Source organism: Nerophis lumbriciformis, linkage group LG23 (genome assembly GCF_033978685.3).
Source record: "Nerophis lumbriciformis linkage group LG23, RoL_Nlum_v2.1, whole genome shotgun sequence".
NCBI classification, from domain to species: Eukaryota; Metazoa; Chordata; class Actinopteri; order Syngnathiformes; family Syngnathidae; genus Nerophis; species Nerophis lumbriciformis.
Window position 1 is genome coordinate 38,909,161 of NC_084570.2, and position 14,539 is coordinate 38,923,699.

General features: G+C 44.0%; 1 protein-coding gene across 1 annotated transcript in view; it reads left to right on the forward strand.

Moving 5' to 3' along the window:
• Positions 1 to 14,539, forward strand: part of sgk2a (serum/glucocorticoid regulated kinase 2a) — a 35,436-nt gene that overhangs the window by 2,840 nt on the left and 18,057 nt on the right. The window contains exons 3-4 of the mRNA XM_061985582.2: positions 14,171 to 14,220; positions 14,306 to 14,363. Of these exons, the coding sequence (XP_061841566.1) occupies positions 14,171 to 14,220; positions 14,306 to 14,363 (108 nt within the window). The remainder of the gene's footprint in view (positions 1 to 14,170; positions 14,221 to 14,305; positions 14,364 to 14,539) is intronic.

A 14,539-nucleotide genomic window follows, 5' to 3' on the forward strand; every position in this document is an offset into this window, starting at 1 on the left:
GAAACCATCCCGAGCGGAGACTGGTCAGCAGCGCAGAGATGTCCCCAACCGATGCACAGGCGAGCGGTCCACCCCGGGTCCCGACTCTGGACAGCCAGCACTTCATCCATGGTCACCGGACATGTGTGTCTCCCCCTCCTCCACAAGAGAGAGGGGGGCAGAGGAGAAAAGAAAAGAAACGGCAGATCAAAAGGTCTAAAAAGGGGGTCTATTTAAAGGCTAGAGTTTACAAATTAGTTTTAAGATGGGACTTAAATGCTTCTACTGAGGTAGCATCTCTAACTGTTACCGGGAGGGCATTCCATAGTACTGGAGCCCCAATAGAAAACGCTCTATAGCCCGCAGACTTTTTTTTGGGCTCTGGGAATCACCAATAAGCCAAGGTTCTTTGAACGCAGATTTCTTGCCGGGACATATGGTACAATACAATCTGCAAGATAGGCTGGAGCTAGACCGTGTAGTACTTTAAACGTAAGTAGTAAAACCTTAAATTCACATCTTTTAAGTGCACAGGAAGCCAGTGCAGGTGAGCCAGTATAGGTATATATATAGGTATATATATATAGATGTGTATATATATATGTATATAAAGGTATATACAGTATAGGCATAATATGATCAAACTTTCTTGTTCTTGTCAAAAGTCTAGCAGCCGCATTTTGTACCATCTGTAATCTTTTAATGCTAGACATAGGGAGACCCGAAAATAATACGTTACAGTAATCGAGACGAGACTTAACGAACGCATGAATAATGATCTCAGCGTCGCTAGTGGACAAAATGGAACCAATTTTAGCGATATTACGGAAATGAAAGAAGGCTGTTTTAGTAACACTCTTAATGTGTGATTCAAACGAGAGAGTTGGGTCGAAGATAATACCCAGATTCTTTACCGAGTGACCTTGTGTAATTGTTTGGTTGTCAAATGTTAAGGTGGTATTATTAAATAGATGTCGGTGTCTAGCAGGACCGATAATCAGCATTTCCGTTTTCTTGGCGTTGAGTTGCAAGAAGTTAGCGGACATCCATTGTTTAATTTCATTAAGACACGCCTCCAGCTGACTACAATTCGGCGTGTTGGTCAGCTTTAGGGGCATGTAGAGTTGGGTGTCATCAGCATAACAGTAAAAGCTAACACCGTATTTGCGTATGATATCGCCTAGCGGCAGCATGTAAATACTAAAGAGTGCAGGGCCAAGAACCAAACCCTGGGGAACTCCGTACGTTACCTTAACATAGTCCGAGGTCACATTGTTATGGGAGACGCACTGCATCCTGTCAGTAAGATAAGAGTTAAACCACGACAAGGCTAAGTCTGACATACCAATACATGTTTTGATACGCTCTAATAAAATATTATGATGGACGGTATCGAAAGCAGCGCTAAGATGAAGAAGCAGCAACATAGATTACGCATCAGAATCCATCGTTAGCAGTAGATCATTAGTCATTTTTGCGAGGGCTGTCTCCGTAGAGTGATTTGCCCTGAAACCGGATTGAAAAGGTTCACAGAGATTGTTAGACACTAAGTGTTCATTTAGCTGCTGTGCAACAATCTTTTCGAGGATTTTTGAAATAAACGGAAGGTGGGACACCGGCCGGTAATTTACCATGAGGTCAAGATCGAGGTTAGGTCTTTTGAGCAGAGGATGAATAATCGCTTTTTTGAATGCTAGGGGAACAGTGCCAGAGGAAAGTGATACGTTTATAATATTTAGCACTGATGGACATAATAATACAAAAAGCTCCTTGATAAGTTTCCCAGGAAGTGGGTCAAGTAAACATGTTGTTTGTTTTATCCCACTTACACGCTGTAATAGTTCCTCTAATGTTATTTCATCAAAAAGAGAGAGACTATTTTGTATTGCAGTATCCGTCGTAGATACAGTTGTATCTGTGTTCATAGAACCCAGTTGTTGCTGGGATGCGTTGTCTTTAATCTCCTTTCTAATGAGTTCAATTTTCTTATTAAAGAAATTCATAAAGTCATCTGCCGAGTGGGTGGAGCTATTGGGAGGAGTCCCTTGTTGGGTTAGCGATGCTACTGTACTAAACAAAAATTTAGGGTCGTTTTTGTTGAGGCGGATGAGATTTGAGTAATATTTAGCTTTAGCTAAGGTAAGCATGCGTTTATACGATATTAAACTATCACTCCATGCTTGATGGAAAACCTCAAGCTTGGTCGCGCGCCATTTGCGTTCCAAATTTCTACATGATAATTTATGAGCTCTGGTTTCTTCTGTAAACCATGGGGTGCGCCTTTTAGGTGCCCTTTTTTGTTTTAGCGGTGCTATACTATCAATGGTTTTGCGCAGGGCATTGTCAAAAGTTGTTAGTGAGGTTATCAATAGAGCCGACATAATTTGGGAATGGTGCCATTACCAAAGGCAGTAGGTCAGCAAGAGTCATCGTTGTGGCAGCATTAATGTTGCGGCTGCTATAGCAGTTATTATTATTATTAGTTTGTTGACAATGAGTCAGAACTTCGAATTTTATAAGGTAATGATCGGACATTACTTTAGTATACGGGAGTACCATAACTTTGGAGGTGGTGACACCCCTGACCAGCACTAGATCTATCGTATTGCCGTTGCGATGCGTAGGTTCATTTATTATTTGTGTAAGACCACAGCTATCAATTATAGTCTGGAGCGCCACGCACTGAGGGTCCGATGGGGTATACATATGGATATTAAAGTCCCCCATTATGATTATATTGTTTGCGTGCGTGCGTCACTATATCAGCAACGAACTCTGAGAATTCATTAATAAATTCCGAGTAGGGCCCTGGGGGGCGGTAGATAACAGCCATATCGAGAGGCAGCGGTGCGACAGACCTCATAGTAAGCACCTCAAACGATTTGTATTTATTATTTAGGTCAGGGGTAAGGTTAAAGTTTTCATTGTATATTAGTGCGACCCCCCCACCCCTTTTAAGGGGACGGGCAATATGCGCATTCGTATAGTTAGGAGGAGATGCCTCATTTAGCGCAAAAAATTCGTCTGGTTTGAGCCAAGTTTCGCTAAGACCAATGACGTTAAGATTGTTGTCTCTAATGACCTCATTAACTAATAACGTTTTGGGAGACAATGATCTTATGTTTAAAAAGCCCATATTATAAGTATTGGGCTGTTTTGACGAGTTTTTGTTTAAATTATCCGTAGTAGAAATATTAATAATGTTGCGTTTATTATACGTAGTGCACTTTAAATAGTTTCGACCATATCTAGGAATTGATACGACGGGAATTTTCAGATTGTTTGCTTGATGCTGCGATCGACTGAACGCATCATGATTTGCCACCTCAGTAGAATGCATATCTACCCCGGACACATTTGCAGCAGAAAACACATTATGTGAGTTGTGTGTTATTCTAAGAAAATTGCTATGCGTACAGGAATTATCCAGCCTGGTGCTGGCTAGTTCTAGCTTAACTGACTCCTCACCCGGACTAGCAGGCTCTGTAATTGCCTGTGACCGGGCTTGCTCTAGTGTAGTTAGTCAAATGTGACTTAAACAGTAGTCTTTGTTCTTAGACAGGATGATGGCGCCTTCCTGGTTAGGGTGAAGGCCATCCCTCATCAGCAAGCCTGGTTTGCCCCAGAAAGAGGGCCAATTATCAATAAACGTTAGTCCCTGTTGTCTACAGAAGCTAGCCAGCCACTTGTTAAGCGAGACTAATCTGCTATATCTCTCATCATTGCCTCTCGCAGGCAGGGGGCCAGAGACAATTACTCGATGCCTGGACATCTTTCTAGCGAGATCACAAGTCCTGGCTATGTTTCTCTTTGTAATCTCTGACTGTCTCATTCTAGTGTCATTGGAGCCAACGTGTACAACTATATTCGCATAACTAGTGGTGCGATTAGCCTGTCGTACGTGTTTACTAGGCCTGTTGCGAGTTAGCTCCCTAAGATTAGCCTCAATGTCAGGTGCTCGGGCCCCCGGGATGCACTTAATTGTGGCTGGTTTGCTAAGCTTTATGTTTCGGGTGATGGAGTCCCCTATGACTAAGGTGTGGTACCCGGTAGACTGGGGTGTAGGACTAGCTAAAGAGCTAAATCTATTATGCGTCTCAACCGGTACACCGTAGCTTGTAGGCCGCTTAGGACTACTACAGGCTGGGCTAGTTAGCTCGCTACAGCTAACGCTAGCAGATGTGTTTGCAACATCTAAAGTTACGAGATTACTCTGCTCTAACTGGCGGACACGGCCCTCTAGCAGAGGCAGCCTCTCCGTGAGTAAGGTGCAAGACGCGCAGGAAGCCATACTCACGGTGTTTTCTGTCACCGAGTGAAGTTCCTGCTGTCTTCCGAGAAGTCCTGGTCACGGTGTGCAGGAGTAGACTCCTTCTGACCGGCGCCCGGCGACGCCTTTCTCCGCGCTAGCTTCGTTAGCTTAGCAGCTAGCTGCTAGCTAGCTGCGGGAGGGGTGGAGAGACAGAGATCGGGTGATTTGCAAGTTAAATAGTACTACTAAATATGTTCAGAAAGTAATAAAGAAAGCTGCAGAACAATTTAAAAGCACACAAATAGAACGATACTTAGCTTTTTCGAAACAGCGAGCAGTCAGCGAGCAGTCACGCACGGTGAACCGGAACCGGTTTGTCAAGGACCACCTGTCCTTGACAAAGGACAGGTGGTCGGTGCAGTATTTCTAGACTTAAAAAAAAGCATTTGATACAGTCAATCATGACATTTTAATTTCAAAACTAACTAAATTCAATTTATCCAAACAGTCATTGTCCTGGTTTGAGTCATATCTAAAGGGCCGTGAACAATGTGTCACCATTAATAATGTGAGATCTTCCTTCCGCAAAATAGAAACAGGGATACCTCAGGGTAGTGTCTTGGAACCGATACTATTCAGTCTATACATCAATGACCTACCAGATGTATGCACAGATATAGATTTACAGATGTATGCGGATGACACAGTGGTATATACATCAGGTAAGACCTGTACTCTAGTTGCTGAGAAGTTAAATGCTAAATTAGACAAAATAGCATCTTGGCTGGCATCATCCTGTTTAACCTTAAACACTAAAAAGACTAACTCCACCTTCAAAACATTCCTCTTAATTACAACAACAAAACTGCCATTTTTTTGTACAAATTCCTGATTTTCCCGAAATTCCAGGAACTCTGAAATACCCATTGTCAATTCAAACTGTTACTACGTGAACATTTTTTCACCGATTCCAAACATTCCAACAGCAACCAATTCATATCAACTAGGACATCCCTAAATTTCCAGGAAATTCCCATTCAAATGAATGGACATATTCATAGTTCTAGAATGCCCTGAATTCTCAACATTTTGCACCATTTTTTTTACCCGATTGTGACCTTTCAACCACCCACACACACTACTCTTCACATATGTCCAACGCAAAACATGTTTTCCCTTTCCCAAAATTCCAGATTTTCCTGGAATTTCCGGTAATTTTCTTCCCATTCACTATGAATGGGTATTATACAACATTTTAATTAATTTCCCACATTTCTCATCTAATTTAAACCTTTCCAACATCCACACACTCCACTCACTTTGGACAATCAAACTACCATTTTCCAAGTTAAAAAAATTCCAGGAAGCCTTACTTTCATCTCTTCCTGGTAAGTTTTCACAGCTAACATTTTTCTAACGTTCTTGACCATTTCCCACTTAAAACATTCCTCTTAATTGGAACAACAAAACTGCCATTTTTTGGGACAAATTTCTGATTTTCCTGAAAATCCAGGAATTCCGAAATACCCTTTGTCAATTCAAACTGTTACTACGTCAACATTTTTCAACCGATTCCAAACATTCCAACACCAACCCATTCATATCCATCCATCCATCCATCCATCCATCCATCTTCTTCCGCTTATCCGAGGTCGGGTCGCGGGGGCAGCAGCCTAAGCAGGGAAGCCCAGACTTCCCTCTCCCCAGCCACTTCGTCCAGCTCCTCCCGGGGGATCCCGAGGCGTTCCCAGGCCAGCCGGGAGACATAGTCTTCCCAACGTGTCCTGGGTCTTCCTCGTGGCCTCCTACCGGTCGGACATGCCCTAAACACCTCCTTAGGGAGGCGCTCGGGTGGCATCCTGACCAGATGCCCGAACCACCTCATCTGGCTCCTCTCAATGTGGAGGAGCAGCGGCTTTACTTTGAGCTCCCCCCGGATGGCAGAGCTTCTCACCCTATCTCTAAGGGAGAGCCCCGCCACCCGGCGGAGGAAACTCATTTCGGCCGCTTGTACCCGTGATCTTGTCCTTTCGGTCATAACCCAAAGCTCATGACCATAGGTGAGGATGGGAACGTAGATCGACCGGTAAATTGAGAGCTTTGCCTTCCGGCTCAGCTCCTTCTTCACCACAACGGATCGATACAGCGTCCGCATTACTGAAGACGCCGCACCGATCCGCCTGTCGATCTCACGATCCACTCTTCCCTCACTCGTGAACAAGACTCCGAGGTACTTGAACTCCTCCACTTGGGGCAAGATCTCCTCCCCAACCCGGAGATGGCACTCCACCCTTTTCCGGGCGAGAACCATGGACTCGGACTTGGAGGTGCTGATTCTCATCCCAGTCGCTTCACACTCAGCTGCGAACCGATCCAGTGAGAGCTGAAGATCCTGGCCAGATGAAGCCATCAGGACCAAATCATCTGCAAAAAGCAGAGACCTAATCCTGCAGCCACCAAACCGGATCCCCTCAACGCCTTGACTGCGCCTAGAAATTCTGTCTATAAAAGTTATGAACAGAATCGGTGACAAAGGGCAGCCTTGGCGGAGTCCAACCCTCACCGGAAACGTGTCCGACTTACTGCCAGCAATGCGAACCAAGCTCTGACACTGATCATACAGGGAGCGGACCGCCACAATCAGACAGTCCGAAACCCCATACTCTCTGAGCACTCCCCACAGGACTTCCCGAGGGACACGGTCGAATGCCTTCTCCAAGTCCACAAAGCACATGTAGACTGGTTGGGCAAACTCCCATGCACCCTCAAGGACCCTGCCGAGAGTATAGAGCTGGTCCACAGTTCCACGACCAGGACGAAAACCACACTGTTCCTCCTGAATCCGAGGTTCGACTATCCGGCGTAGCCTCCTCTCCAGTACACCTGAATAGACCTTACCGGGAAGGCTGAGGAGTGTGATCCCACGATAGTTAGAACACACCCTCCGGTTCCCCTTTTTAAAGAGAGGAACCACCACCCCGGTCTGCCAATCCAGAGGTACTGCCCCCGATGTCCACGCGATGCTGCAGAGTCTTGTCAACCAAGACAGCCCTACAGCATCCAGAGCCTTAAGGAACTCCGGGCGGATCTCATCCACCCCCGGGGCCTTGCCAAGACTTCTATGGAAATGCAAGAACCGAGACTCAGATTTCCCTCGCCCGGACGCGGGTCACCGGGGCCCCCCTCCGGAGCCAGGCCCGGAGTTGGGGCACGATGGCGAGCGCCTGGTGGCCGGGCCTGTCCCCATGGGGCCCGGCCGGGCACAGCCCGAAGAGGCAACGTGGGTCCCCCCTCCAATGGGCTCACCACCCATAGCAGGGGCCATAGAGGTCGGGTGCAATGTGAGCTGGGCGGTAGCCGAAGGCAGGGCACTTGGCGGTCCGATCCTCGGCTACAGAAGCTAGCTCTTGGGACGTGGAACGTCACCTCGCTGGGGAGGAAGGAGCCTGAGCTAGTGCGCGAGGTAGAGAAGTTCCGGTTGGATATAGTCGGACTCACCTCGACGCACAGCAAGGGCTCTGGAACCAGTTCTCTCGAGAGGGGATGGACTCTCTTCCACTCTGGCGTTGCCAGCAGTGAGAGGCGACGGGCTGGGGTGGCAATTCTTGTTGCCCCCCGGCTCAGAGCCTGCATGTTGGAGTTCAACCCGGTGGACGAGAGGGTAGCTTCCCTCCGCCTTCGGGTGGGGGGACGGGTCCTGACTGTTGTTTGCGCTTACGCGCCAAACAGCAGCTCAGAGTACCCACCCTTTTTGGATTAACTCGAGGGAGTACTTGAGAGTGCTCCCCCGGGTGATTCCCTCGTTCTACTGGGGGACTTCAACGCTCATATTGGCAACGACAATGAAACCTGGAGAGGCGTGATTGGGAAGAATGGCCGCCCGGATCTGAACCCAAGTGGTGTTTTGTTATTGGACTTTTGTGCCCGTCACGGATTGTCCGTAACGAACACCATGTTCAAGCATAAGGGTGTCCATATGTGCACTTGGCACCAGGACACCCTAGGCCGCAGTTCTATGATCGACTTTGTAGTTGTGTCATCGGATTTGCGGCCTCATGTTTTGGACACTCGGGTGAAGAGAGGGGCGGAGCTTTCTACCGATCACCACCTGGTGGTGAGTTGGCTGCGATGGTGGGGGAGGATGCTGGACAGACCTGGCAGGCCAAAACGCATTGTGAGGGTTTGCTGGGAACGTCTGGCAGAGTCTCCTGTCAGAGAGAGTTTCAATTCCCACCTCCGGAAGAACTTTGAACATGTCACGAGGGAGGTGCTGGACATTGAGTCCGAGTGGACCATGTTCCGCACCTCTATTGTCGAGGCGGCTGATTGGAGCTGTGGCCGCAAGGTAGTTGGTGCCTGTCGTGGCGGTAATCCTAGAACCCGTTGGTGGACACCGGCGGTGAGGGATGCCGTCAAGCTGAAGAAGGAGTCCTATCGGGTTCTTTTGGCTCATGGGACTCCTGAGGCAGCGGACAGGTACCGACAGGCCAAGCGGTGTGCGGCTTCAGCGGTCGCGGAGGCAAAAACTCGGACATGGGAGGAGTTCGGGGAAGCCATGGAAAACGACTTCCGGACGGCTTCGAAGCGATTCTGGACCACCATCCGCCGCCTCAGGAAGGGGAAGCAGTGCACTACCAACACCGTGTATGGTGCGGATGGTGTTCTGCTGACCTCGACTGCGGAAGTTGTGGATCGGTGGAGGGAATACTTCGAAGACCTCCTCAATCCCACCAACACGTCTTCCTATGAGGAAGCAGTGCCTGGGGAATCTGTGGTGGGCTCTCCTATTTCTGGGGCTGAGGTTGAGGAAAATTGTGCTAGTGCCAATATTTTCAAAACATTTCAGGTTTTCCCCAAATTCCCAAATGTTCAGGAAATTTCCATTCAAGTGAATGGACATATTCATAGTTCTACAATGCCCTCAATTCTCAACATATAGCGCCATTCTTTTACCCAATTCCGACCTTTCAACCATCCACACACACTACTCTTCACATATGTCCAGTGTTGGGTTAGTTACTGAAAACCAGTAACTAGTTACAGTTACTAGTTACTTTATTTCAAAAGTAACTCAGTTACTAACTCAGTTACTTACACCAAAAAGTAATGCGTTACTGTGAAAAGTAACTATTTAGTTACTTCTTTTTTTCTTCTTTTTTTTTTTAAAGCTCCCATTAATGCCCTTTTAGCCTTCCTTTCAGTACTGTTATTGCACTGGAGAATAATACAATCTGTTGATCAACTTGACATGCATTTGCATCACTGAACTCTGCTAAGCAATGTGGTCTACATACAACACACAAAGACAAAGATATGTTTCAAAGGGCCAATTTATTTCAGGCCAGAACAAATTGACAAAACTATTTTAAAAAGCTGCAACATAACATACATAAGTAACAAACAGCATAATAACAACATGTCACAACATAGCTGTAAACCTGGCTTCACCCAAGGAAGGCACACATGACATACAAACCCCGTTTCCATATGAGTTGGGAAATTGTGTTAGATGTAAATATAAACGAAATACAATGATTTGCAAATAATTTTCAACCCATATTCAGTTGAATATGCTACAAAGACAACATATTTGATGTTCAAACTGATAAACCTTTTTTTTTTTGTGCAAATAATCATTAACTTTAGAATTTGATGCCAGCAACACGTGACAAAGAAGTTGGGAAAGGTGGCAATAAATACTGATAAAGTTGAGGGATGCTCATCAAACACTTATTTGGAACATCCCACAGGTGAACAGGCAAATTGGGAACAGGTGGGTGCCATGATTGGGTATAAAAGTAGATTCCATGAAATGCTCAGTCATTCACAAACAAGGATGGGGCGAGGGTCACCACTTTGTCAACAAATGCGTGAGCAAATTGTTGAACAGTTTAAGAAAAACCTTTCTCAACCAGCTATTGCAAGGAATTTAGGGATTTCACCATCTACGGTCCGTAATATCATCAAAGGGTTCAGAGAATCTGGAGAAATCACTGCACGTAAGTAGCTAAGCCCGTGACCTTCGATCCCTCAGGCTGTACTGCATCAACAAGCGACATCAGTGTGTAAAGGATATCACCACATGGGCTCAGGAACACTTCAGAAACCCACTGTCAGTAACTACAGTTGGTCGCTACATCTGTAAGTGCTAGTTAAAACTCTCCTATGCAAGGCGTAAACGGTTTATCAACAACACCCAGAAACGCCGTCGGCTTCGCTGGGCCTGAGCTCATCTAAGATGGACTGATACAAAGTGGAAAAGTGTTCTGTGGTCTGACGAGTCCACATTTCAAATTGTTTTTGGAAACTGTGGACATCGTGTCCTCCGGACCAAAGAGGAAAAGAACCATCCGGATTGTTATAGGCGCAAAGTTGAAAAGCCAGCATCTGTGATGGTATGGGGGTGTATTAGTGCCCAAGACATGGGTAACTTACACATCTGTGAAGACGCCATTAATGCTGAAAGGTACATACAGGTTTTGGAGCAACATATGTTGCCATCCAAGCAACGTTACCATGGACGCCCCTGCTTATTTCAGCAAGACAATGCCAAGCCACGTTTTACATCAACGTGGCTTCTTAGTAAAAGAGTTTGGGTACTAGACTGGCCTGCCTCTAGTCCAGACCTGTCTCCCATTGAAAATGTGTGGCGCATTATGAAGCCTAAAATACCACAACGGAGACCCCCGGACTGTTGAACAACTTAAGCTGTACATCAAGCAAGAATGGGAAAGAATTCCATCTGAGAAGCTTAAAAAATGTGTCTCCTCAGTTCCCAAACGTTTACTGAGTGTTGTTAAAAGGAAAGGCCATGTAACACAGTGGTGAACACGCCCTTTCCCAACTACTTTGGCACGTGTTGCAGCCATGACATTCTAAGTTAATTATTAATTGCAAAAAAAAATTAAAGTTTATGAGTTTGAACATCAAAAATCTTGTCTTTGTAGTGCATTCAATTGAATATGGGTTGAAAAGGATTTGCAAATCATTGTATTCCGTTCATATTTACATCTAACACAATTTCCCAACTCATATGGAAACGGGGTTTGTACACACAGCCTAACCAGGCATTTTTTTCTCTCAAGGAATTCTGAAATAAAATCATGTCTGAAGCCAAGAACACTCTACACATTTCTCCAGTTTTCGTTTAGAGAAAAGGAAAGATTGCCCTGGCTCACTAGGATCCCTCTTTATGTTTGTGAACTTTGTAGTCTATACATTTAGAGTGATGTGATAATCAAACACTCTAGAAGTCTAGAATGAGAGTATATAAGAGAATTGACAGCGTGTGTGTACCTTCAGTGATGAATGATGAGCAGAGGCAGAGTTTGACGTATTTTCTTTAGCTTGCTTTCCATGTTTATGTACTCACTGTCCACTGTGTCCAGATACGTGAAAAATGTTTTCTGTGCCATTTGCTGTTTGACGCTGGTATCATGCTAATTAGCTGCCTGAAAGCGGGCTACTCCACTGTAGAAATAGCCTGCATGTCTTCTAGCATATACGCTGCAATGGCTCTATCAATGTCGCATCGACGTCCCACTGGGGTGAGTTTTTCCTTGCCCTTATGTGGGCTCTGTACCGAGGATGTCATTGTGGCTTGTGCAGCCCTTTGAGACACTTGTGATTCAGGGTTATATAAATAAACATTGATTGATTGATTGATTGATTGAATGTTGTTCTGGCTAGCAGTCCCTCCGTTAAAATCCTTAAATGGTGGTGGTAGAGGTGAAGTGGCATCAGAGTCTTGTCCCTCTCTTTACTAGCTTCATGGAAGCATGTTGCTTTTTTAGCTGTTTCAGCAGATTTTAATTGCTGTTTTGGGCAGTAGATAGATCTTTGATCCAAGACACAACTTACATTGAACTAAAATGTTATTTTCTTTGTGTTCGACAAAAGAAAAGTAGTGACAATATCTCCATGTTAAGAAACTCGACTGCGGCTCCGCCATGATGTCTTGTTAGTAAACACTAGGGGTGCAACGGATCAAAAAACTCACGGTTCGGATCTTTTCTCGACTCAGAGTCACGGATCGGATAATTACTCGGATCAGCAAAAAAAAAAAAAAAGACAAGACAAATAAACAGACATTTTGTCTTTTTGTTTAGTAACACTTTTAAATGATTCAATTAAAATATACAAAATCAACTTAAAGTGCACAAGACATAATATCTTATTTTTAACATAATTAATGAAAAACAGTGCAACATAAAAAGGCATTTCTCCTTTCTTTAAACTTGGACCAATGACCATTAATAAAAAACAACTTAAAGTGCAACATAAGAAGGCACATCATCTTCCTTGAAACATAGGTAGTGAAATAAAGGCTGACATCTGGAGTGATGCTGCTGTCTTCCACACTTGGAGCCATGGATTGTAGAATCCTTGTTTTCAGTGGCAGGATCATTGACACAGATGGTGAAGCTTCAGTGCTCAGTAGAGATGTAACACTTTTGAGGGGTTTAAGTACCTGGAGGACCTCATCTGCCACTCTCACATCATCATCAGACAGGGTGTGAAGTGAAGTGAATTATATTTATATAGCGCTTTTTCTGTGGTCCAAGTCCTGCCTCATTCACTGCAATTATTTGATTTTTGGCATTATCACGTGTGACTGGGATATCTTTAACTTCCATTCCTCCACTGCTTGTGTCAGTACCTGCGCAAGGTGACACTCGTAGAGGCAGAGGGGGCGTGTCTTCTCATCTCCCAGTCTGCTGTGATGAAGTGAGCGCTTATCGTCACATAGTTACCCTGGACGTCCACCCGTGGCACGGGGCGTTCAAGCTCCTCCGTTACTCCGCTCGCCATGACCACGCTGTGTGTGGACTGAACGTGCGAACAACTTTCATGTACCAAACCGCGGATCACATGTGTGCCGAACCGAAGATATTGATCCGAACGGATCACGGATCAATGTTGATCCATTGCACCACTAGCAAACCCAGACACGCCCCCCCCTCCCCATGCCCACACCCACACCCAGACACACACAGAGTGCGTCTCTTTTCTTCTCTCCCTTGTGACACAAGAAGATTCAGAAGGACGACACCGCAACTCTCCAATAAAACACACTCAGATCTTCTGTTTCTAGCCGATACTACATAAAAAATAACGTAAAATAACGCAGTAACGGTAACTGAGTTACTGAATATAAAAAATAACGTGTTAGACTACTACAGTAACGCGTTAGTCCCAACACTGCATATGTCCAACGCAAAACATGTTTTCTCTTTCCCAAAATTCCCGATTTTTCTGGAAATTCCGGTAATTTTCTCCCCATTGACAATGAATGGGAACTATACAACATTTTGATTAATTGAAGCGTTCCACTCACTGTGGGCACTCAAATATCTCACTTCCACTCACATTCTACTTAATATTGTAGTATGAAAAATATCAATACTTAAAATATTAAAAATAAAAGGTGATGGTCATTACAAATTAGTGATCGTTTTCTATTTTTGAAAGTGTTATATTACTTAAATGAAATGCATTTATTATCTTTAATAAATGCATTTTAATCAAAAGTTACATTATCGTAAAAATGGATGCTGATTTAAGAAAATGTATTATTTCAATTGATTTGAATACAACAGAATATATGAAATATCATTTAGTACTATGTAAGTACAGTATATATATATATTTATACAACAGAATGTATGAAATATAATTTAGTACTATGTAAGTACAGTATATACATATTTATACAACAGAATGTATGAAATATCATTTAGTACTATGTAAGTACAGTATATACAGTATATTTATACAACAGAATACATGAAATATCATTTAGTACTATGTAGGTAGAGTATATATATTTATACAACAGAATATATGAAATATTATTTAGTACTATGTAAGTAGAGTATATATATTTATACAACAGAATATATGAAGTATTGAGTACAGTATAAGTGTTTGTGTGTACAGGTACACTCACCTCACGATGATGTCAACTTAGGACCTTCTGCCAACCCACAGTAAGTCAACTAACTCCGCCCCTTTTTCACCATGTGATCATCACTCGCCTTCTTTGTGTGTGCGTGTGCGTGTGTGTGTGTGCAGTGCTAAACCAACTGACTTTGACTTCTTGGCAGTCATTGGCAAAGGGACTTTTGGAAAGGTGACCAATTCTATTATTATTATATTTATTATCATGGTGATTATTATTATATCTATTATCATGGTGATTATTATTATATTTATTATCATGGTGAATATTATTATTATATTTATTATCATGGTGAATATTATTATTATAATATTTATTATCATGGTGAATATTATTATTATTATTAT